General features: G+C 40.8%; 3 protein-coding genes across 19 annotated transcripts in view; all 3 read right to left on the bottom strand.

Moving 5' to 3' along the window:
* LOC107227796 (rap guanine nucleotide exchange factor 2) overlaps positions 1–8,722 on the bottom strand; it is a 105,548-nt gene extending 96,826 nt beyond the window's left edge. For 7 of the 8 annotated variants that reach the window (XM_046746585.1, XM_046746586.1, XM_046746589.1 and 4 more), the window contains exon 1: positions 8,483–8,721. The gene's annotated coding sequence lies outside the window, so the exon portion shown is untranslated. Of the gene's footprint in view, positions 1–8,482 lie in introns of all 8 variants that reach the window. The other variant, XM_046746588.1, reaches the window with a different exon arrangement.
* Positions 8,723–9,172: 450 nt separating this feature from the next.
* On the bottom strand, positions 9,173–13,012 carry LOC107227735 (U4/U6.U5 tri-snRNP-associated protein 2). 2 transcript variants are annotated; one of them, XM_015668956.2, is made up of 10 exons: positions 12,039–13,012; positions 11,374–11,652; positions 11,124–11,299; positions 10,829–11,054; positions 10,472–10,758; positions 10,251–10,379; positions 10,109–10,170; positions 9,795–10,017; positions 9,621–9,728; positions 9,173–9,444 (listed from the first exon to the last, which is right to left on the bottom strand). In XM_015668956.2, the coding sequence occupies exons 1-9, from the start codon at positions 12,118–12,120 to the stop codon at positions 9,669–9,671; spliced, it is 1,524 nt and encodes a 507-aa protein (XP_015524442.1). In that variant the 5' UTR covers positions 12,121–13,012; the 3' UTR covers positions 9,173–9,444; positions 9,621–9,668. The 2 variants fall into 2 exon arrangements, with proteins under 2 accessions (XP_015524442.1, XP_046602565.1); XM_046746609.1 differs by lacking the exon at positions 11,374–11,652.
* A 942-nt stretch (positions 13,013–13,954) lies between these two features.
* The window catches only part of LOC107227927 (glutamate receptor ionotropic, kainate 2), a 63,147-nt gene continuing 54,780 nt past the window's right edge, over positions 13,955–22,321 (bottom strand). For 4 of the 9 annotated variants that reach the window (XM_046746604.1, XM_046746607.1, XM_046746606.1 and 1 more), the window contains 9 exons: positions 20,662–20,766; positions 18,299–18,556; positions 17,153–17,350; positions 16,859–17,084; positions 16,019–16,183; positions 15,777–15,883; positions 14,691–14,951; positions 14,498–14,554; positions 13,955–14,200 (listed from right to left, as the gene is read on the bottom strand). In XM_046746604.1, coding sequence (XP_046602560.1) covers positions 14,111–14,200; positions 14,498–14,554; positions 14,691–14,951; positions 15,777–15,883; positions 16,019–16,183; positions 16,859–17,084; positions 17,153–17,350; positions 18,299–18,556; positions 20,662–20,766 — 1,467 coding nt within the window. In that variant the 3' untranslated portion in view covers positions 13,955–14,110. Of the gene's footprint in view, positions 14,201–14,495; positions 14,952–15,776; positions 15,884–16,018; positions 16,184–16,858; positions 17,085–17,152; positions 17,351–18,298; positions 18,557–20,661; positions 20,767–22,321 lie in introns of all 9 variants that reach the window. The other 5 variants (XR_006906406.1, XR_006906407.1, XM_015669218.2 and 2 more) reach the window with 5 other exon arrangements.

The raw sequence follows: 22,321 nt of genomic DNA, 5'->3' as shown, positions 1-22,321 counted from the left end.
ATCAAGTAATCACATATATGCGTATAACCCGCAGAAACTAATTATAATATTGTCTAACTGACGATAACACGAATAAAGTAAAGTAAGTTGTTCTTGTTGTTGCGGTTTTCTTTTTTTTTTTGTAATTATACGAGTGGATTTTGAATTTTATCACATTGAATAGTATGCGGATGTCAGAACTCTGAAATTTGAGCAAAATGTAAAAACGATGTGACAAAACTCTGTTTAGCAATTATTATTGTCTTTGATTTTTTTTTTTAAAGCAGAAGAAAAAAATTTTAAATTGGATCGTTGAGAAATTTTTATAGCATAGATTCGAAGCGAACTTAATGAATAAAATATCTGCCTGTAATAATTAGCTATTATGAATTGTTGAATGAATTTTAACAGCAACCACGGATTAGGAAGCAGAAGAAAAAGAACTACAAACCGGAAAAACTGTTTTTCCGCGATACTTTTTATTCGCCGTCAATTCGACGAACTTCCGCGATGATTTCGAAGACTCCCGAGTGTAAAAAATCTGAAACCGATAGGATATGGCAGCTAAATGCTCAAGTTTTGAAAGGAAAGTTGGAAAAAAATGTAGACATTAAAAATATATATACGTATATAAATTGGGAAAAACACAATCGTTTACTTAGAAAAAGTAATAAGGAGTAAAAAGTACGCGTTTGTCGGTAAAACATTGAAGATCGATTAATTTCCCGTAGAACCGGAAGTTCAAATCGAATGGGACACGGAAATTTTTCATGGTCATTTTTTTAAGAACCAATTTTCGTATTCTAGAGATTAGCAAACGCAGATACGAGTTGAAATTAGAAAAAATTGATTTTCGAGCAATACCAATGAACTTTTCTCAAATCACCAAAAGCGATGAAAAATAAAAAATTTGAAATCAGCTTTGCAAAACGTGCGATATTGAGAGAAATATTTATAAGCGAAAAAGGTAAGTGGGCGAATTTTCTTCCGAAATCTTCTCCCCACCTCCGTTGCTTTAACTTGCTTGTACACGTCTTCGTAGATTTTCATTTCTCGGTAGCTCGACAAGGAAATCACGCTGTACATACATGCATGTAAGGAAAATTGGCAATTTCAAGAAAGACGAAGACGGCCGGTGCCGTTTTACCCGGGGTGGTGATTTTCTTGTAACTTCGGGGCATTTCGCGTCTCGTCCACGTACCAAGTTGTACGTACAAAAATCGTTTCATACTCTGTAAGTTTTCCAGGTTACATTAGATATACGTATTACATATCACACACACCTTATTCGCATGCGTTTTATTATGCAGATACATCGCAAGTCGTTTCGTACACTTCACAATATAAATACGTCCACTCGTAAACGTGTGTCGGTAAAGGAAACGCGATTTCGATGCCTGGTGGTGAGGCGCGGTGGCGGGAATCAGGAAATTGGTGTGAAATTGCCTCAAAATTGGGACACCCTCCTCGGCGCAACGTAGCGTCCCTTACTTCGTGCCAGTATTTACACGGAATGTTTTTCGCGTACGTAATAAAGACGCGTGCCGGAGCGCTGAGAGTGACGACCGAAAATGGATTCCGCAAATTTCGCGCAAACGGCAAAAGGTCGTCGACAAGAGCTGCGGTAATTTTCTTTATTTATCGACGAATCTAAGCTGCGAAGGTGGCGAAGATCGAAGATTAAACGAGACTTGGAGGCGACGCGACGGGGGTGGAGACCGTCCCTCGGGGCCCTGGACAAATAAAGGAGAAGGGAAGAGAAGGAGGGAGGGAGGGAGGGCTAGAATTTCCAGAGATATTATGATCGATAAAGGCAAACCGATAACGAGTAGTATAATTAAAAGTCGAGAAAGTTTCAAGGCTGACGGTTCTTAGGGTGTGAAATATAACCGCAGGGACTGGAGACAACGGCGGTATAAAATTTATAAAAAAAAAATAAAAAATCCGCAAAGGAGATACCTGGTATTATATATTATTAACAAGACCTCAATAATTCGTCTGTAGTATATAGGTACTTCTTTTTTCTTCCCCCTCCAGTATTGCATGTGTAATACAATATCACGTTAGGTTATATCTATAGGCATATGTTATGTGTACATGCAGAATGAAAACGGTGATAGGATAAATTGAAAATAGGGATAATAATAATCGAAGACGAGGCTGAAGCTAGCAGTCAGAATTAGCAGCCAAACGTTCTGATGTTTATTTGAACAAGGTAGTCGAGTCAGAAAATCAAAATTTTGTGAAATACAATCAACCCCCGATACTCTTATAGAATTCCGAGGCTAAAATTGAACTATATTTTTTCTGTTTCCAAAGAGTTTAACACATTTGACTGCTGACTCTGGCTGTTCGATTCAGCTTCATTAATCGTAAGAACAGGGAGAATCTGAGAACGTCGAGGGTTCGTTCGACGTCTGACCGACCGGCGGAAGTCTGTCGGATGACCGGAAACGCCGGTGTGTATGCCGCTGGTATCCGGACACGAATAAGTTCGTGTTGTACAAGACTGACGATGAGAACCGTGGCAGGCTTGATTTTATTTGAAAAAGTGTAGGGATAATGGATTACATTATTATACAAATTGCGCAAATTGCACAAATTACGATATTACACCGTCCTCTACTACGACCGAATTTTTTTTCAAATATTCATTGCACAACGACTTATAGGTATAACATGTGTATAAGGTAATGCAAAAAGTATAATAATATGGTTATATACGTTGTAATAAATAGTCACGATATCCTTGACAACTGGTTTAATATTATTGTGTTAGGCTCGTCAAAATCGAAACGAACCGATTGAACTTTCACTCGCGCTGTACGGACCATGGCAGCGTGTCTCCATGCATGGTATATCTAACAATAAGGTAAAGAGCACCAGAGGATTGCTTCATTGTCAGGTATAAATGTTCAACGTGATATATACGTACATAGGAAGAACCGTGACAAGTTGACGGAGTGAAATTGTACCGGTCACGATATTTTGTCCGTAAAATAACACGTGTATCTGGTGAAAAAGGTGTTAACGTTGATCTCGAGAAAACAAGAAAACGGTGTTAAACGGGTTACGTTGTGCGTAAGCGATAACAGATCGGAGCGTGAGATTACACGTGTGTGTATATATATATAAATATACGTCGTACGCTGCTGCATGCAAACATCGTGCAAGATACGAAATGCTCTGGGAATTTTTTTAATCTGTACGATAAATTGGACAGAAGATTCGAAAAAAAAGAACATTAAATTTCTCGTACAGGAGGAAAAAAAAAAAAAAAAACTCGAGAGTCGACGAAATTGACGAAAAAACGAATGAATAAAAACGATTAAGTTGCTAAGCATAATTTGCAGAAGCAACGAACGAATCGCGAGACAATATTATAATAAATAACACGTGTGACAAACGTGCGAGAGAAGAAAAAGGATCGCAAGTAAGAGCGAGAGAGAGAGAGAGATAGAGATGAAAGATAAAATTGCAACGCGTGCTCAGCGCACCGTTTTGTAAGTTACTGTTATATACCTTAGACGTTGGTGACTGCTTAAATATTTCCGCTAGGCAAATTATTTACGCTAGAAGCTTACGGAGACCGCGATCCATGGAACAAGAAGACGGCGACGCGAGTCTCGCGAGTAGGTCAAAAAGCACGACATTGCACCGCGAAAAGAAACAACAATTGACCATTGCGCAAATTTTTGCGACATAAAAACCGAACAATTGCTTTTAAAAAGATACAGGTATGCGTGTTGTACGTATGTATTGTATAAATAAAAATGTTCCGACGGTTGAACACGGCGTGAAAACAAAAGTAGCGAATATGTATGTACGTATGTATGTATGTATGTATATATGTATATATACAAACACGTATATATGTATACCCAACATACGTAACTGCTGATATGCGGAAAGGATATGGGAATGAAAAAAAGACGTTTACGAGTGGATAGTTGGTGAGTTTTTCACGGTTCTTGGAGCTCAAGGTGTTCTCCACCACCTCCTCTTCCTCGTCCTCGTCGTCCTCGTCTCCTTCCTTTTCTCTCACTCTCACCCTCTTCTCGTCTCTGGTTCACGCGGGTGAGCAGGAAATTACTCAAACGCAAACAAAAAAATCCTTATACACCAAGCTACTTCCGTTCATCCTTGTCGTTCCTTCACGGATCCTGCTTACGGGCTACACACGCGTTATACGCTTGCAATTTAGGTGGTGTTAAAAACCACCGCGCGAAAATACAAAGAAGTAAGACACCCGACGATTCGCGAGGCTCAAGTTGGTGTAACGTTACCGCAACAATGCATGTTTAGGAAAGATCGTTACTTCGATGCTTTGGGATCGTCTGCCGATGTTCAGTGGATCCTGATAAACAAATTATACTCGTATTTTGTCAGTCTAAAAGTGTTATTGTAGTTATGCATCGATTAACGGATGCCTAGATTTTCGAACTCTCTCGCAGACCACTTTTACATTTTGACGATTCATTGCGATACGATAATCATCACCATGACCATCATCGTCATAATTATTGGCGGAAGAAGTTCGTCCCGAATAAGAAAATATGACAACGTCCGTGCTGTAATATATTCGAGGTTCTTACGTGGAGAGATTTCACCATTATACAAGATTATGGAAATTACTTAAGCACGATTTTTCTTCCAGAGTGGCTTCGGTATAAATATGCATAAACGAGATTATTGTTCAGTGAATATTGTGATTATATTACGAACACTAGCGGTAAATTTGCGTGTTTGGTAATTGATTTTTTATACATCCATGTATAAGTATAATTCCTCTGATTAATGAGCCGCGCGACATCGTTCATGTATATACATATATGTACGTATTATATGCACGATGGAAACGGAAGAGAGACGATTGACGGATGCCCAAAAATAATAGTAGCTTCTGTTGGACTTCGCGGGATGCATCGGCGAGTTACGCAATATCCAACCGCCGAAGAAACGTTATATTTATTTATATGTATATATATATATATGTATGTATATAAATAATACGCCCGTAAGTTACCGACATACGTATAAAAGACGTACGATTTATACGAAACGTACGCGTACACGTGTACGAGTGTTTCGGCATCCATGTGCGCAGGTACTCAAGTTAATGTATTTGCATAGAAATGCGCTCCGGTCGTTAGAACTGTCCATTGTTTTCGATCAAGAGTTGCGTATAGCATCCTCACCCACATCCACATCCACATCCCTCTCTCGACGATTTCGTATTACGTGTATAACTGCGGAGGTTCGTTCTTTCGTTCATTCGTCGTTCTACTCGCTGGGTAAAAAGAAAAGTGTTGGTCTTTTACTACAGACGAGGAGGCCCGTCGTCGACGTTTATCCGCGGCGGCGAGACAGATACTCGTTTTGAAACACAGGGCCAACACAAACGTCGTCGTGTGAAGTAAAGAAATTCCGTGCCTGTATTATACGTATCGGTACGAGAAAGTCAATCCCTTTTTCTTCCCTGTACGTACGGGATTCGTTTTAAAAATCATTGCGTAGAAACGGAGACATCGATTCGAGTAACTTGAAATATCTCTGGGATATCTCTTCGACTATATTATTTCAAGGCAGATTGGTTATATTTGTCAGAATGAAATTTTCGACAGGGAGAAAGAAGATCGGTTTTTCAAAATAAGACGAGTCTGAGATGGTTTGCTAAATTTCCCACCTTCCTAAATGTGCGAATTGGCGATTTTTCCTAAAGATGGAACCTTACAGCCAACGTTACTAACTTCATCCTCGTACGCGTATTACGTCAATATCGAAAAGGTGCATCAGCAGCAGCAAGGATGAAGGATGCAGGTATAAACTGCAGCGACTTACGGTGTTCGGTTACTCGACTCTCACTAAATATATACCATATACTACACGATATACGATATATACGATATAGAAGGTTGCAAGCTTCAGGTGCATCGCGAGCGTCTTTCTCCCTCCTGCAACACGTAGTATAGATCTCAAGATCTCCATGTACAGATCACGTCTTCCGCGCGATATTCGTCAATGGATTCTCCATTCACGTGCGTACAACCACATATCCCATTAAATAGGCAAACCGCTCTTACTAGACTTTGTACAATAACGTACCACAAAATATTTATAAACAAGTACGTGGTACGTACGTACATAGAATGACATATTGGTAGAAAAAAAAATAAAATAAAATAAATAAATAAACAAACAAATTAAAATAAAAGATGCGAAAAAAAACCCACAAAAATAAAGGAACGGAAGGTTGTTGTAAGCGACTGGTTTCGTTAAAAAAAGAAAACACGAGGCTAGGAACGTGAACGCCGCGGGCGGATTCTGTACAACGCGTGTATGTAGTACGAATGAGTCCGTGGGTGATACATTAGGAATACACACAGTCACACACATATGAAAAATGCAGGCGTGTGTGTCCCACGGAGGCTATTCAGGGGCCTTGTTGGTGTTCTTTTCTCTCCTTATCTCTCTCTCTCTTTCTCTCTCTCTTCACCCGACTCGACTCGACGCCCGCGGTTTTAGGGAGGCTACACGCACGATTCTAGATAGGACATACATATAACCTCACGTGTGCGGAGTCATGCAGAAGACTGCGTGTCCGTACGTCGTACTACATACGTCGGCAGTCAGACAGCGCCGACAGACCCCCGGTTTTTCGATTCTTTATTTTATTTCATTGTTTTGGTTACTTTTTTCCTTTAATACTCTCCCTCTCGCCCTCGCCTCGGGGTATCGTCGACGTCGACGTCTACGAATTGTGTGTTCACATTTACACGCTCTTTCTTCCTTGTACGCGTGTCGTTATACGTATGCATACGTGCAGCCTTTATACCTGATGACTGCGGAGCGATACCCTCCTACTCTTCACCTGTCGCGCACCTGTGTGTTCGTTGCAAGATGGCTTTTTAACGTCTTTTAGTTCGTTTTTTCGATAGTAAGAATTTTTTCGATCGCGAATCGGTGGAATATATGTTTCGAGTTTGATTGGGGAAGAACGGGATGTTGGTGATAATCGATCATGAAATCCTTATGCGTAATACAGTTGGTTGATAGAAATCTATGGGTATAATAAACTCGGACACGTTGCTTCAATAATCTACATACATATAATACCAAATTCTTGTTCTTCGCTTAAAATCCCACAATTTTCTAATCTCCGTGTGATTGTGTACCTATAGATGATAATAAATTATGACGCTGAAGTTAGTAGCGTTAACTTAACGAAATATTGTGAAAGAAAAAAATCGTTACTTTCGTTGCAACATCCATATTCTTGTTCAGGTTCTTCTTTATACGGTTTAGGTATTAAATTTCAAGCAATACTATAACGAGGGACGAAAAATAATTTTTTCTAAGCACGCATCGTTGCGCTATAAACGTTGCTAAAACTGCAACCCCGTGATGATAAATTTGATATTATATCACGCAATTGTCGTAACGACGACGATAAAATTTAACGATGCTGAAGTTAGTAACGATACATTAGGGGGTAAAAAAAAAAGATCACGATTTTGCAATTTTGTAGTAACTTTGAAGTGGCTATGTTTTGAAAATAGGAATTACTCCTGCCTTACTATAATTTACCGCACATCATAGATTCCTAAAATTACGAAATACGAATCATTACAATTAGGTTAGTAACAGTCAGCCTCGTAAAATTAACCAGTTTACTCAGTTGTTGAAATACTTGTATACCTATACCTACATCGCGTACGGCGAGGTGAAACAGCTAGACATATCGCACGTGTGTACATCGAATGCACACGCCGCAGATGATGTACGAGAAACTGGCGCACGCAAAAAAGCTGAGGAACGTAACACGTTACACTGACTTACGCGCAAGATAGTAGATACGGTATTCCTAGTGTGGCGTGCATACGTCCATGTATGAACGAGGCATGAGACGGTAACGGTACAGTTAATTGCGCGGGTAGATGAACGCGTCTCTTGATCGAGGTGTTTTTGTATCTAATTCTTAGCGCGCGTGCAGCAGCCGCCCGCGATCCGTGTGCATTTGAAAACGTTGATAACAAAAAAGGCTGAGATTTTTGTGAATATAAGGTGCATTCAAGGCGGCTGACTGGCGACGCTTCGACTATAGTCGCGCGGTCAAATATTCGTGACAAGGGCAGTATATTACACACCTCGATGCGGCGAGTAGTCAGGTGTTGGATCCAGGCACAACCGTTACAGCCGCCAGCAGCAGCACCATTCATTTACATTTAAACCAACAGCATCATTATCCTGCCGAAATTCCGATTCACGGCTGCTGCGAGGTATTAGAATCGCCTCTTCGATCCCAACTGCCGATATATCGTGTATGCATCCGTGCATACCTTACAAGTGACAACGTTCGGTCTATTTGTAAGACCTGAAGACAGGCATGAATCACGCGAGTGGGCAAGATTCAATTGCTTTACTTATCGGAACGTTTGATTTGGTGACTTTGAAGGCAGGCACAGACCGCGCGGCGTGATCAAAATTCAATTGTTTTACTTACATTCTCGGCTGTTTCTCTTGGAAATTGTAATTTCGAAGAAGGATGAGTTCCGATCGGTTAATCCATCTCGCACTGATCACACTCACACACACGGATACGTACACAGCACAGATAGGCAACAGACAACTTCACGACGGTTCGTTCGGGGGTTTCGATTCGAAAACAAGTCGACCGACCGCGTGTAAACACGAATACCTTTATCTTTCGATGAAACGAACTCGCGCACGGCTCGGAGCCGACTCAAGACTCGATCGCTGCCGAGAGTTCGGCGTTGTCCCGCCGCCTTGCGCGTCACGTCGAGCCGGGCCGCGCTGGAGGCTTCTGCGCATGCGCCGATAACGCGTTCGAAGCCGCGGAAGGTTCGCTTTCGGATATGTTTTGAGGAGCTTTTACGCCGGCTGCACGCGATCCGAAGCTCTGACGGTTTTTAAGAAATTATCGTATCGCGTGACCTCCGACGACTACCGAGCGATGCGATTTTCAAAGGTTTTATAGCGATTTATTGGCCACGCGCGACTCGTATAGACTCGATACTTCCACGTGTATCGAACAAACGACGGCTACGGAACGCAGTGAAGCGAACTGCCGATCCCGGGGATCCTGTTTCCAACTCATTTGCTTCTTCTTTGTTTTTTCAGGTTCAGGATTGACTTGGCAACCCTGCCGGTATATTCGAAGTGAGGCACGACGTTATTTTTTAAATCAGATTTTTGTTTTAAAACATCAACAATATCTGTAAATAGATTAATGTATCTGAATATCGTACATTACGTCTTATCCTCTTCCTAATATCGCAGCCGAACGATTGCTGCTAATTTCCGGAGTCTTCAAGGGCACGATTACTCGTAAAAAAAATTGAAAGTTGTATTCGATGGGTAATAAATTGCGTCACCAGTATCGATTTACTGTTTTTCTCTTTCTTTGCCACCTTAGTTCAACGACCCGGAGCGTGCGTCATCTTTCTATAAATAAAAATTACTATTCAGCCTGAATGAAAATCCTTGGCTTTCCGATCGATTGGTTTGAAAGTAGGGACGTTTCTGTGTGACACGATTTTTTACTATCCTTCTCTCCTCGTTTCAAGACACTCTGTGTGGAGAAAAGGTTCAGTGGCTATTAATTGTTTAAAATATCGTACTTTATTAAATGGTTCATTAGGCGTCCTCCTCCCTGTTTGTACAATTATTTATTTCGCTGTCTGGAATCCTTCGGTTTCGAAGCCAGCTTCTCTCCGTAATTCATAGATCTGCAATAAATTGGTGTGTAAGATTATGAAGTTGCATTACGGTCATCAGGGTAATGATATGCTTACCTGAATGTAAGCTTCAGTCAACGTAATCATTTGCGGTAATATTTGCGTCACGTGTAAATCCTGCATCTCGTACCACTGGCCTGTCCCTCTGTGCAAAACGTGAACTCTGTACGTTCCTTGACCGGGCTCACCGTCGTGAACTATGTTCGCTACCAAGTCGTACGTCGTGTACGGGTGTCTAGCCTTAACTTCCGGCGTGAGGATATCACCGAAATCTACATTTCTGCAATGTAATTTGGGGAAAAAATTATTTTACTCAAATGTAATTATTGTAATTGCGTTATTGAAAAGTACAAAAGCAAGCAAGCACTCACTTGACGGGAAAATTAACGATGGTGGGATTCTTCTCGACGAAGAAAGTATTCTTCGTAAATCTCTGTAACGTGTAAAAAAGTTTTTGGTATCGTTTTTTTAATTTTGAATAATTAGTTCGTAAATCGTATTTTATTCACGTACCTTGATGTACAAAATAAGATAAGGTGGTAGTTCGGTGATTTCAAATCTCTTCATGAAATTTTCCTTGTACGTTTTATACTCTTTTTCGGCTACTGCATTAAACTTGTTTAGTAATGTATACAAATTCACCTGTCAATTAAAGAATAAAATTACCAAAGTGCCCGATATTGAATGGAACGAGTTTTACGTGATGACCAACAATATCGATTTGCCTTGCTAACCTGAGGAATGATATTTTCCGTAAATTGGTCCTTGAAGAGCGGAGGTGGGGGCAGATCGCAAGTCAGGTACAAGAAAGGGCTTTCAGTTACGGTTTCTCCATACTCGAGTGTATTCAGAAGCTCACTTCGTTGACTCTCTTCCAGTTCTAGTGGCGGTATTTTCCGTGTATAAATCCGCATGTGGCCAAGAAACGTTTTGTATATAATGCTAGAGTCTTTTTTTTTCGTCCCATTTAGCGCCAGATGCAACGCGTTGAGAAACCAGGACAGAAAATCCACCGGATCACCTGTGGCGCAAAAATGTGAGTTCACCATGACAAGAAACGTGCGTATAATCATCGTAAAAATCTGGACAACCTTGTTCTGTGAATTGGAATCTTTTTTTGCTCCACAATACAACAGCTTGAAGCATTTCATGCGGGCTGACATGAGCCTTGAAATTTCTGGGATTCCATAACTTTCTCATCAACTCTCCGAACCTCTGGACTAGAAGGTAAGACGAATCTCCTGGCGGTCGTTTCACATGGGAGTAATTATATTCTCTCAGGAAGAAATCTCGCAATGGAGTAACGTGAGACAAAGCCTGTACAGAAAAATATATCGAGGTTGCTTTTCGCAAGTGTCATATTTGGCGTTGATTGTCCAAATTTACCTGCAAAATGACGTTGCAGTAATCATTTGCCTTAATGTTGTTCATTCCGACTATTCCGGGTGAATACATCGAGCCATCTATAGCTCTGGATAATTTGTCACTTTTGTCCAACTGAGAAATTTGCCATTTATCAAAAGTAGGATTTAGAACGTACTTTATGTCGTCAAGGGATGAATCTGTAAACATTAGCAACAGGGTCAGGGTTGAGTCGAAATCAGAAGATTTATATTATATAGGTATGTCAACTTACCGACAATTTCATAGTTGTCCGGTAAACAATAAAATTTAAGCGTGTGAAGATTAAGAAATACATGATGACTTTCAGCGACGCTATGAGTATAGGCGTGAGTGTTAGTGCCTCTACCTTGGAAATATTTACCACAAACTAAACAAGCGTAAACGTTGATTCTGGAAAGAGACACAGAACACAATTTCTCAAAATCAAAATCCAAGAATTGACGATTGATCGTATCGAGGTAAGGGCACAGACGTGGAGCCTCTGAGTTCGATCTATAGGTTTTTTGCTGCGCTGTAAGAAAATAAAAATGAACCACATGAAAATTGATCGGTTTGTAAATGATTTCGAGATACCGAGGCATGAAAATCGAGATACCAAAGTCATTCAATGAATTATACTCAAAGATTCAAGGTAAGGTTTGTCACTTGAGATAATAAACAAGTTTCCCGAATTCGGAATCACTTACTACTGGCAAAAACGGATATATTTGCTGTATGTCTAATTGGGAATGAGGATAATTGATGTTTCAATCAAGTAATAAAATGCAAGCCGAACGTGACGAACTTGTAGGTTAGTTTAGGTTATGTGCCGTTGCGTTGATGAAAAACTTTTTACTCGGGCAGACATATTATCACAAAAACAACGGTATTATTTATTATTTGAATTACAACAGTTACCATCGTTATCGTCGTCCGAATCACTGCCGTGTTCCACTAATTTCCTCTTTAGTTTACTTCCCTGTTTCCTGGACGCCATCATTGATGTTTGTTAGTTTTTCGACCTCCGACCATCGAGGTTCTTCGACTACCGATGAATAACTCGAGAGTCGAATGAAACTTACTTCGAGTCGGTTCAAATACTGACGAATTTATCGGTAGTCGGTGAATTTGCCAAATGCGGACTTGCTAAATAATGAAAATGTATAGTTATCTTCAGTAAACGCTTTGCGGTACTTACCATCCGGCAAGTAATGCATAATACAGGGCGTGCTTATCATAGCGAAGTGCCGCTGTAGCGGTCGAAGCAAAACAAATAACAGACATTAACGATTGATGTTGTTGCAGCAAGAACGAGAATCTAAGAAACTTTGACTACCCAAATATATTTCAAAACATTAATCATTTATCATTTACTCAACTAGCGCATTTCCATTGTAGGAGAGAATCTGGATTTACAAGAGGGATGAACCAATCGCACTATATTTGCACAATCATGCGTCAATGCGATAAGATCTATACTTAATTTACGTAATCATTGTTTACCGAAGTTGCAAAACATCGCAGCTGTAGAAATGAAGAAATGAAAGAATAGATTGGTTTCTCTCGATTCAATAGAAAAACAAATTCGCTGCTTGTCTATTTTACCAATACGCAATAATTATCGATTTCAAAAATGACTTCGATAAAACTTTTTTTCCTTTAATGAAATGATTTTTTTTTCACAGAGATTTTTAGGAAGTTGATCGTCGAACGGCAACGTATCCACGGTCTCAATCGTATCGAGTGACAATACGATCGATCAATCCTTTTTGTGAATCCATGTGTTCAGTTTTCCCAGGGATATTCACCAGTAGATGATGAGTAATGTTTGGGCTAGATTTCAAGCACACAAAGTTTGTTAAACATCTATTTATGCTGCAATACTTAACATCGTTTGGTAATTTAATTCGTTCGGTTTCGACCACTACATTGGCACTCCACTATGGCTATTATTACGCTTTGTGTAACGATCCACTTTAGTATGTATCGATACCCAGCCTGCGTTTACTTAAAATTTAATAAAATTGAAATAATTAAAATTACATTTATTAAAAGAATTAATTAAAATTAGTTCCAAAAACGTTTTTCATTTTCGATTATTTTTCCGCATAATCGTACAAGGAAATACGAAAAAAATACCATAAGCGGAATGCAATTCTCACGGATTATGCAACGTATATTATACCTGTATCAATATGAATAGCCTAAACATAATTATCTGCACAGCTCACACGAATGCAACATGTATAGATGTGTGTAAATATTATAAGTTGTACTCTTTAATACTAACATTCATCGTCTTATTATGATATTACACAATAATAATTACACATTTAAATTCAAATGTATAAACTAGACAAGTTCTCGCTTATCGTTATACATACTAAATCCGTATGTATACATCTATACCGACTATTTATTTACAATAAATATATATCATGATCGCGATTTGGATTCGTCATTACCATTCACCTGTATATTATATTGTTCGTTATACACGACGTGTAAAACACGTCATGTGTATCAAGAGGTACTATAGTTCACATGGTATCGTCGTTCCAACAATAACAATCACAATTTCAACTCAACTCCTCTAAATCGTTTATAATTACATATTACAATAATTCTGTGCAGTGAACTCAATTGTACTCGGCTCTGATCAATCAGCAAACGTGAGTTGTAAATCCGTTTATAGATCTGAGACAATTGATCTGGCAAAGGACGGTGAAACCACGAATAACTGCCTGAGATCGTACGGATTTATCTACCGCGCGTGTACCGACCGCATTAGAATGTACCAGAAAACAGAATTAACGCTTACGGTTGAACGCCTGGAAAAATGAATAAGTAATAAACGATTGAAATGACATAGTTTTGCTCAAGTTTACGTAAAGCGTGAAATTTTCAACCACGCTAGGAGAAAAATTCGGGTGAAAATTTTTCAAAAGTAAAACGAAGAATGACGAAGAACTTCGGACTTGTTGCCATCTTCAATCGTAATCAACGTCGAAGTCGTGCGAAAGTCCGTGATGCATGTGAATGTGGGGTGGAAGGTCGATGGCGCCCCCCAAGCTACTCCTCTGAAAAAATTTCAAACTTTTTCCCGTTGTGCGAAACTTTTTATACACCTACAACAATGCCGATTTCAAATGGGATTTGTTTTTTCTCTTACAAAATTACACGGTTATCGTGGTACTGTACATACTCAGTGCTTTACAAATTAATTTATACGCAGCGATAATTGCGACAGCTTTATTTTTCGATTAGCTGGGTGTAAACTAAAAAACAAAAGCTACAGGTGCAGCGGAAAGCGAGTTCGAGAGTTTGAAATAAATAAATAATAAGAGAACAAAGAAGAAAAAAAAAAAAACACACACAAACCAACTGCAGGAACGAGCAAACTTCCATCGATACAAACTCTTTCGACGTTCGATCTGCGGATGTTAAGCTGCGCGTTGAAAACCGGCGATTGATGTAATTGCAAATATCCTAGAGGGTTGATTTCATCTCCAGGCATATTCGAATCGCATGCATTTCCAAGGAAGACGTTATACGCATTTACGAAATCACCTGTGACCTCATCCCGTTAATCGGTGTGGGGGTTTGATTTTCTTGGAGGTAACCAGATCCTCTGTTTGACGAGCATTTTTCGCATCCCCGTCTTCTGCGCTTTGAAGAATTGCAGCGAATCGCCAGACAGAGCTCACGAGCCATTTCGGAGCACAGCGATTCCTGGGGGTTGGAATTCTGCTGTTGCTGTTGCTGTTGCTGTGTTGCCTGAGGAATGCCTTGCAGGGAACCGGAGCAGGTCGGAGGTCCCGTTGGCCGTTGCTGCGGGATAAGAAGAAAAAAGAAACGCCAACGTTTCATAAGTTCCTGCGAGCGTAAGGACATTCGCAAAATTGCGCGGCGAACCATTTGCGAAATTCTGCATAGACAGCGTGCAGGGCGGATATAGAAACGATTTTCAAACGTCCATGCCACGATTTTACGAATGGAAAGGTCTAGTTGATGTTTCAATAAATTTGCTGCAGCGTGTAAAAGAATGTCGACGTGTTGGTGAAACGTTTGGTAGAAGCCGATCATGGGTCTCTAAATTTTGACGAGAGAATTCTCGGTCTAAGGTTTAAAGTAAATATGAACGAAATGAAAATTTCTGTTACAAACACGTTTACGATTGTGTCTAACCGTGTCTCACCTTCATGCCTACGTCGAATCGGTGAAGCTAGTAAGATTTTCGGTCATGCTTCAATCCACGAGTTCATGCTGTAATGTTTGAATCTTGGATGGGTTTAGTCATGAAACGAAACAGATTAGTTCGTCCAAAACTTGTTGTTCGTGAAGAAAATCGTAGCAAAACAATAGCACTAAACACAAGAAGCATCAAATTATGCGAACTAAATACTCCTATCAACGATCTTTACTACCTCGAGACGAGTTCTTGGTTAGTAAAATAAAGAAACTTGCGTACCTGCATTAATTACGAAGCAATAGCAAAGCGAGCAAAGTATAAAGCGTGCAATTGAATTGTGCGGAATGGACAATGCCATTCTTCGCAAAAAAGAAAAGAAAAAAAAATTAATCTACTACTTTCAGCCACATAGCTGTAGCAAAAGTCCTCGACAAATTTTTGCCACCCGGATGAATGAAACTCACTCGTTCGGCGGGCGGTGGTGCGTTTCTTTTAGAGTTGTAGCAGAACTCGAATATCGCAACAAGAACTGCGAATGCGAGACCGCAGAGAAGGACGACGAATACTCCGCCTACAAATTTGAGGCGGCGGGCTTAATGACGCGTTGAAAGAGCGAGGGTGTGCAATATTAAACTCCCATTCGGAGATACATATGTAAACATTATCACGTAATACGTCGTCTGTAGATACGTGCATAAATGTATACCTATATTGTCGACGCCTAGGGCGTTGGCTTTGCTCTCCTTCCCTTTCTCGGTCCTCATGCACGTGTCGCCTGGACTCTTCCACCATTTGTCGTACAGCATCTGGATCTCTCCCTTCTCCTGCAGCTCAAGGATTGCCAGCGATATTTTGTCCCTCCAGGGCGATCCTGCGGTACGCATACTTGAATGTTCGTAATTGACGAGGGGATTGGGACGGGGTTGAAATTCCGAATTTGAAGAGTTCCGAAGGCGTCAAATTCCGAATTTTTTTTTTTTTTTGTAGCGAAACTTAAAGTGAGGAGATCAAACTTTGACGAAACGTCAAAGTTTCGAATGATCCGAAAACGGTCGCTCAAAGTTCCGAAAGAGCGAAAATGAGAAGATTTTTAAATCTGAAACATTGTAATGCCGAGTGATCAAAGATTTTCAGTTCTGTCAATTTCTAGTTTGGTGAAATTTTACCACTCTGATCTTTCTTTCACCTGGATTTTCGATATTTCTTTAAACCCACTCATTGAGTAAAATTTTCTGCGTGAGTAAATTTTAATTTTCGTAATTTTGCCCTATCGGAAGTTTACTTTCCGCGAACTTTGCTTTATCGTAACTTGAATTTTCGGATTCTTGCATAATTCGGAACTTTGAGCCTACGGCCTTCCAACCATTCGAAACTTTGTTGTTTCTTCAAAGTTCGATTTCTTTACTTCAAGTTTCGCCATCAAATACTTCGGAATTCGGTGCTCTCGGAACTTCGTCCCCGTCCCGTGATCTAAACAGGCGTAGGTACAACTCGAGCTGCTATAAGAAAGCGAGATCAAGTATCTGCGACTCGAAATTGCACCGACCCATCGGCGTTGCGATGCCGTATCCCTTGCTGTCCAGCAGCCCGCCGATTTGCGTGAGATTGCAGTCTCTCTGTACGATGTAGTCGAGCATCGTGGACTCCATGAGGAAGGCGTAGTCGCCCTGAAGGACGCGCCGTATCCCCTCTTCGTAGGTCGGCACAAAAACCGAGGGTTTCTTGTTCTCCATGAACCGCCACATCTTCTTGTAAGTCTCTATCATCGAGTCCTGAAACAGGCGAAACGCGGCATAGCAGTCGGAATTTTCTCGTCGACGATCACGGGACGGAAACTCACCCTGAAGAAGGTCATCGTACTTCCGCTATCCAGCGTCCCGTATACGATGTCCGTCTGCCCTTCGAGGTCCTCCGCGTTCTCGATCGGCGTTATCATCCTCTCGACGGTCAGAAACGCCGCCAAATTTGCGGTGTACGACGATATTATTATCAGGGTGAAGAACCACCAGATACCGCCGACTATCCTGGTGCTGGTTGCCTGTGTTCATTCGTACCGTCACAATCATTTGACACGCATTGATACCGGTGCAAAAACAGTCTACTCGAGGTGAAAATTTGAAAAACAAGATACTCGCATTTTGCGAAATTATTGTATCTACGTGTAATTTTTGACTCTCTGCAGGTCGCCGCGTGCACCAGTAATTATCATCGTTACCCAGGCGTAAAAATTTCTCATTATATCCACAGACAGCTGCATGCAGTTGCGCAGCTGTGCGAGACTGACGCGCAATTATATCGGAGACGGGGAGGGTGGGAGTTAATTACGCAAGGGTTGTTTGCCACACGGATATATTTAATTATATCTACGTATTGTACAGTATCAAAAAAAAAGAAAAACGATTTTTTCGCTTTTTTCAAAATTGAAGTCGAAAATATTATGCCATATGACGAAAAAAAGATGCTATCCAAGTTTCAGCTCTCAATGTTAATATTTAGGTGTGCATCATCGCGATTTTCTATTTCCCATTTAAATAACTTGGGAATTCGTTTTTTTTTAATTTTGGAACTTTATAACTCGTCAACGCATTAGTGTACTGGTAAGACAGAACGTATTTTTTGTAGGGAATTGAACGCTCTACAAAAAAGGTCTGATATCATTTTACGACAAATCTACTCTTTCAAATGTTATTTAAGGTCAAAGTTGAATTTACATTGAACTTCATGATATTTCTACTTTTTCAACGAAATTATCAGACTAATCGTAAAATTTTATGGAACGTTTAATTTCCTTCAAATTATCTCTCAGTCAGTTTTTGGAAATTCTTGAAAGATCTTTAGATATATCTTAACATGCGTAAGTCAAGATTTTTCAAAATCAATTCACGTTCAAATGCAAATAACTAAAGATCCTTCAGGAATTTTCAAAAACACTTGACATATATTTACACGGGGTTTTCTGCAGGAATAAAAATTGCAGCGGCCGTACCTTCGGATTGAGGTCGCTCCCCTGTTGCATCAGGGTGCCGATCGTGAACCAGAAGCTGTTCGACATCGAAAATTGGTTCTCGACTATGTCTGGCCCCGCGTGACAGGGATGAGGGTTGTTCCATTCGTAGGGGCTGAAGCGAGCGACGACGAACATCGTCACCGAGACGAGAACGTACGCCGCTAAGACGTAGAGCCATATCTCGATCGCCAGGGGATTCATGAAGGAGAAAAGTCGAGCCGGGTGGCTGGTTGGAACCTGGGGAAAATGATCCTAACTCAGTTGTTATCGACGGCTAAAAAAGTCCAAGTTCCGTTTCTTTTTCTTCTTTTTCTTCCTCCTGTTTTTCCAAAAAATCGCGAGTTCGGTAAAATCGTCGGAGAAGTCGATAAACGTGTATACTTATGTTTTTCAACCTGTCCGACAATCCTTTCCGACATTTTTTGACATGAAAAAGGAAAAATTATGCTCAAATTGTTGTTTCCTGATCTACGAAAGTATGAAATATTGTACGAAACGAAAGTTCGTCAAGCTCTCCTACAATCGCGATTGCGATTCTCCGTCTTCTCATCGACGCTGGACGAAGAGCTCCGAAGGCAGGCTGACATTAATTCCAATTAAGTCGTTGACTTGGCCGTATAATTACAGCCTCAGCGCATGGCTGACCGATTGGCGCAATTAAACGGAACCGTCTTGCATCCTCTGAAATGGAATTGATAATTAGAGTAGCACGCGCGGCTGTTGCAGCCACCGATGATCGTCGTCGTTAAATACGCTTATTTACGAATTCTTTTTCCCACTGACTTCTACCTTTTTGCACGAGATTAAAATCGGGACAATCACTTGATTCCGATTGAAACCTTCGTCCAAGTTAAAGAAATGAAACGAAGAAAAAGAAAAATCTCGTATCTAGTTTTCTCGCATTTTTTCGAGGTATCAAACATCTCCGGCTCAAAAATACACTGACAGTAAGCCGGAGTGACGTACGAGTTATGAGGGTGAGTTTTCAAACCCATGAGAAAAATTTTCTACTTACCTACGTCGTTCTTATCGCTCATGTTGCAGACGGAACTCATACGCGTGAGAGTTTAAATCCGGGACGAGTAGTTCGGATCGATGACTAGATAACGCGATTTACAAAACGAGGAAGAACCAGAAAGCGAGACACCTATAAACTTTGTCAATTACTCCAAGTTTATACCCTCCGCAGTAAGGATGACGAACCGCCGTCTCGATGAATAAACGATCGCGACGCCGGGCGTCGCGGTCGGGACGAACTTTCGCGATATTGGCTCCTCTGATTCCCACGGTCTTGATCACCCGACTGCCCAAGACGAATGAATATTTTAAGGGAATATCCCGGGTGCGGAATCACCGCTGGTACCTAATTGAACGTGTTTGCGAAATTAATTTTCCCACTTTCTCGGGGCATTTCCCGAAACTTTCTCCAACTCCTGAAATATGCGAACCGCAAGCGAACCGCGGATACATTAGGCGCTTTTAATATGTAATAACTGTATCGTTGGCAAAGCAGACGCCAACTCCGGCGACCCCGGTAAATCCATCAACGATAAAACCTAGACAATCGGCTCACCCTCGGGTAATTTAATAATTTCTCTCCAAGAGTCAACCGCATCAAGTCTGAACGCTCGACTGGCCGCCACATCGGCCGGGGATGAATTAAAACCGGATAACCGTGTCTCGGGGTAAAGGTCGCAAAGTTCTCAAAAAACGAGCGGCTTTGAATTTTCCCCCCTTTGTGTACACATTTTCCCTCGATCCGATTCAACGCACGATCTTTCAATACTCGCCGCGCGGTATTTTACAACTACACACGTGTATACATTCGCGCAAAAATATTATACGTGGCAAAGGGGGAGGAAATTTTTTTATCGAATATAGCTGGAAAGGAAAGCGAGTTACTTCGGTGCGACGTAGAAAAATGAAATAAAAATACACCTCTCGGTCTCTGCACCAGGAGAGCCAATTTTCAATGACAAAGTGGGCTTCAAAGGTGAAGCTTGTTCGGTACGAAGAGTAATTTTAAAGGCAAGGGGTGCGGGCTTACTCGAGAGACGAGGACTGCCCCAGCCAATTCAAGCGAGGCTGCATCTACCCGTAATTGGCGAACCGAAATGCGATCCATTTTCGCGACGAATACCGGAGCCGTTGCATGTACAGGTATACATACCTATGTACAGCAGAGCGTTGGCGGTGGTGGAAAATACGAAGATGAAATTTTCACCCAACCGCTGCACGTGTAGAATGCCTAAATACAATGTCGGAATCTAGCGATAATCCACCCCTCATTATACACGTCTGTAAAATATTGCCTAAGGTGTAATATTTTGTTGTAATTATACCTTGAACAAGATTGATATCCCCAAATTCATAAACGGCTTTGTGAAGTCGATCACGCTTTCTCTCGCGTAGTTTATCGTCATCGAACCGACGGCCAAGTCCGCTTTCTGAAAGAAAATATAGGCAGAAATATTTCAACGTTCGAATAACAATAATTTTCTAATGAGAAAAAAGTAAATCGAAATCGTCGTACTTTTGTCTCAGATCATCGGTTCACCGATTTACAATATAAGATTGGAGACGAAAATTTCAAAGATTTTCATTTATTTTTCGCTGCTGTTATCCGTCGATTAATTATTTCAGCTGCTTTTGTTGTTATTCTCACGCAGCCGGAGACCTGCAGATTAAATTGCTTGCAAGTGCGGGTGCATGTTACAAGCTCGTCAAATAATTCAAGCAGGGATGCGGTATAAACGACAGAGTTTAATTTCCCGGATTGCGGCGAATGGAGATTAGAATCGATCGTTGTTGTCTAACTAAGTTCGTCGTTAGAACGTAGCAAGGTGATAACTGATAAACCGGGCAGAGCGACTGGGGATCATGATATCGGGAGAATTGTTAGACCGGAAATAAACAAGCAGAGTTTTTGTGGGGTGAGAGGGCCGAGAAATCAAACGACGCTAATGATTACCGTCGGTGTTGGATTCCCTTCTTCCTTTCTTTCTTTCTTTTTTTCTTTCTTTCTTTCCTTCTTTCTTTATTTCCTTACCCTCGTTTATTATACGCCGAAAAGATGACAAAATTTGAGGGAACAATAGAACCGAGATTCGTTCGCGGATCTTTCCACCCTTGCAGTTTATACACATCAATACATACGCGTGTAGACAGCTGCTCCCTGATTTTTATTATTTTATTACCCGTGACTGCCGACTTCTCGTCGACGCTTCTCAAATTTAACGCGCCTCGTTCTTCTGCTTCTTATTAAACCTGTCTTTCTTTATTTTTTTTTTTTTGGGGGGCGGCTGGCGAGGGGAGGGGGGGGAGGGGTAAACAGTACAGAAGCCAGCTTTGATTAATTATTCGCTTTTTTTAATTATTATCTGCTTCCAGTGATAATTAGATTCCGCACAGCGAGGCTTCGAGGAGCAAAAACTTTTATCCGTGGAATAGATTTGTAAAAGTCTTTGACGACAAATTGGCTAACAGAAATTCAAAAACGACATCTGGGACATTTTAGGATCTTTTATTTTGCAGTTTCTCCAGTCCCGGAAAAATTACAAACTCGGCGCAAATGACATTTAAAATATAATAAGTATAATGTTCGCTGAACTACTATGCAGATAAGCCGGGATGTTTTTCGAAGGGGATTATACGAGTCCGGGTCTAATTCTCGTCCCGGATTTTCTTCCGGTTGACGTAAAGCGCGAAATTCGTCCGGGATAATATTAGTAAGCACGTGGCGGCGATAATTAACCGTGGAAAAACATGATTAATTCTTCCGGGTTTTATTTTCACCCTCGCAGGAGCCGCGTTACTCGGATGACGGTTTTGTTGTTAATTTGTCAACCTGTTACGCGGCTTTAGTACGCGCGGCGAGCTAATTTCATACCTGACTTGTTATACGCCGGAGCTTATCTTATTTTTAATCGCAGGATTTGCATTTATTTCCCCTCCGAGCGAATTGATAATTGTGAAAAGAAAATAAATAAATAATTAAATAAT

Source organism: Neodiprion lecontei, chromosome 1, assembly GCF_021901455.1.
Source record: "Neodiprion lecontei isolate iyNeoLeco1 chromosome 1, iyNeoLeco1.1, whole genome shotgun sequence".
Classification (NCBI taxonomy): domain Eukaryota; kingdom Metazoa; phylum Arthropoda; class Insecta; order Hymenoptera; family Diprionidae; genus Neodiprion; species Neodiprion lecontei.
The sequence above is the reverse complement of the archived record's forward strand: the minus strand, read 5'-3'. Positions and strand labels throughout refer to the sequence as shown.

Coding starts and splice junctions, on each gene's coding strand:
- LOC107227735 (XM_015668956.2), bottom strand. CDS start 12,120: ATGATGGCGTCCAGGAAACAGGGAAGTAAACTAAAGAGGAAATTAGTG. Junction 11,653..12,038: donor TTCGGACGACGATAACGATG/GTAACTGTTGTA, acceptor ATTTTCTTACAG/CGCAGCAAAAAACCTATAGA. Junction 10,171..10,250: donor ATCTTATTTTGTACATCAAG/GTACGTGAATAA, acceptor TACACGTTACAG/AGATTTACGAAGAATACTTT.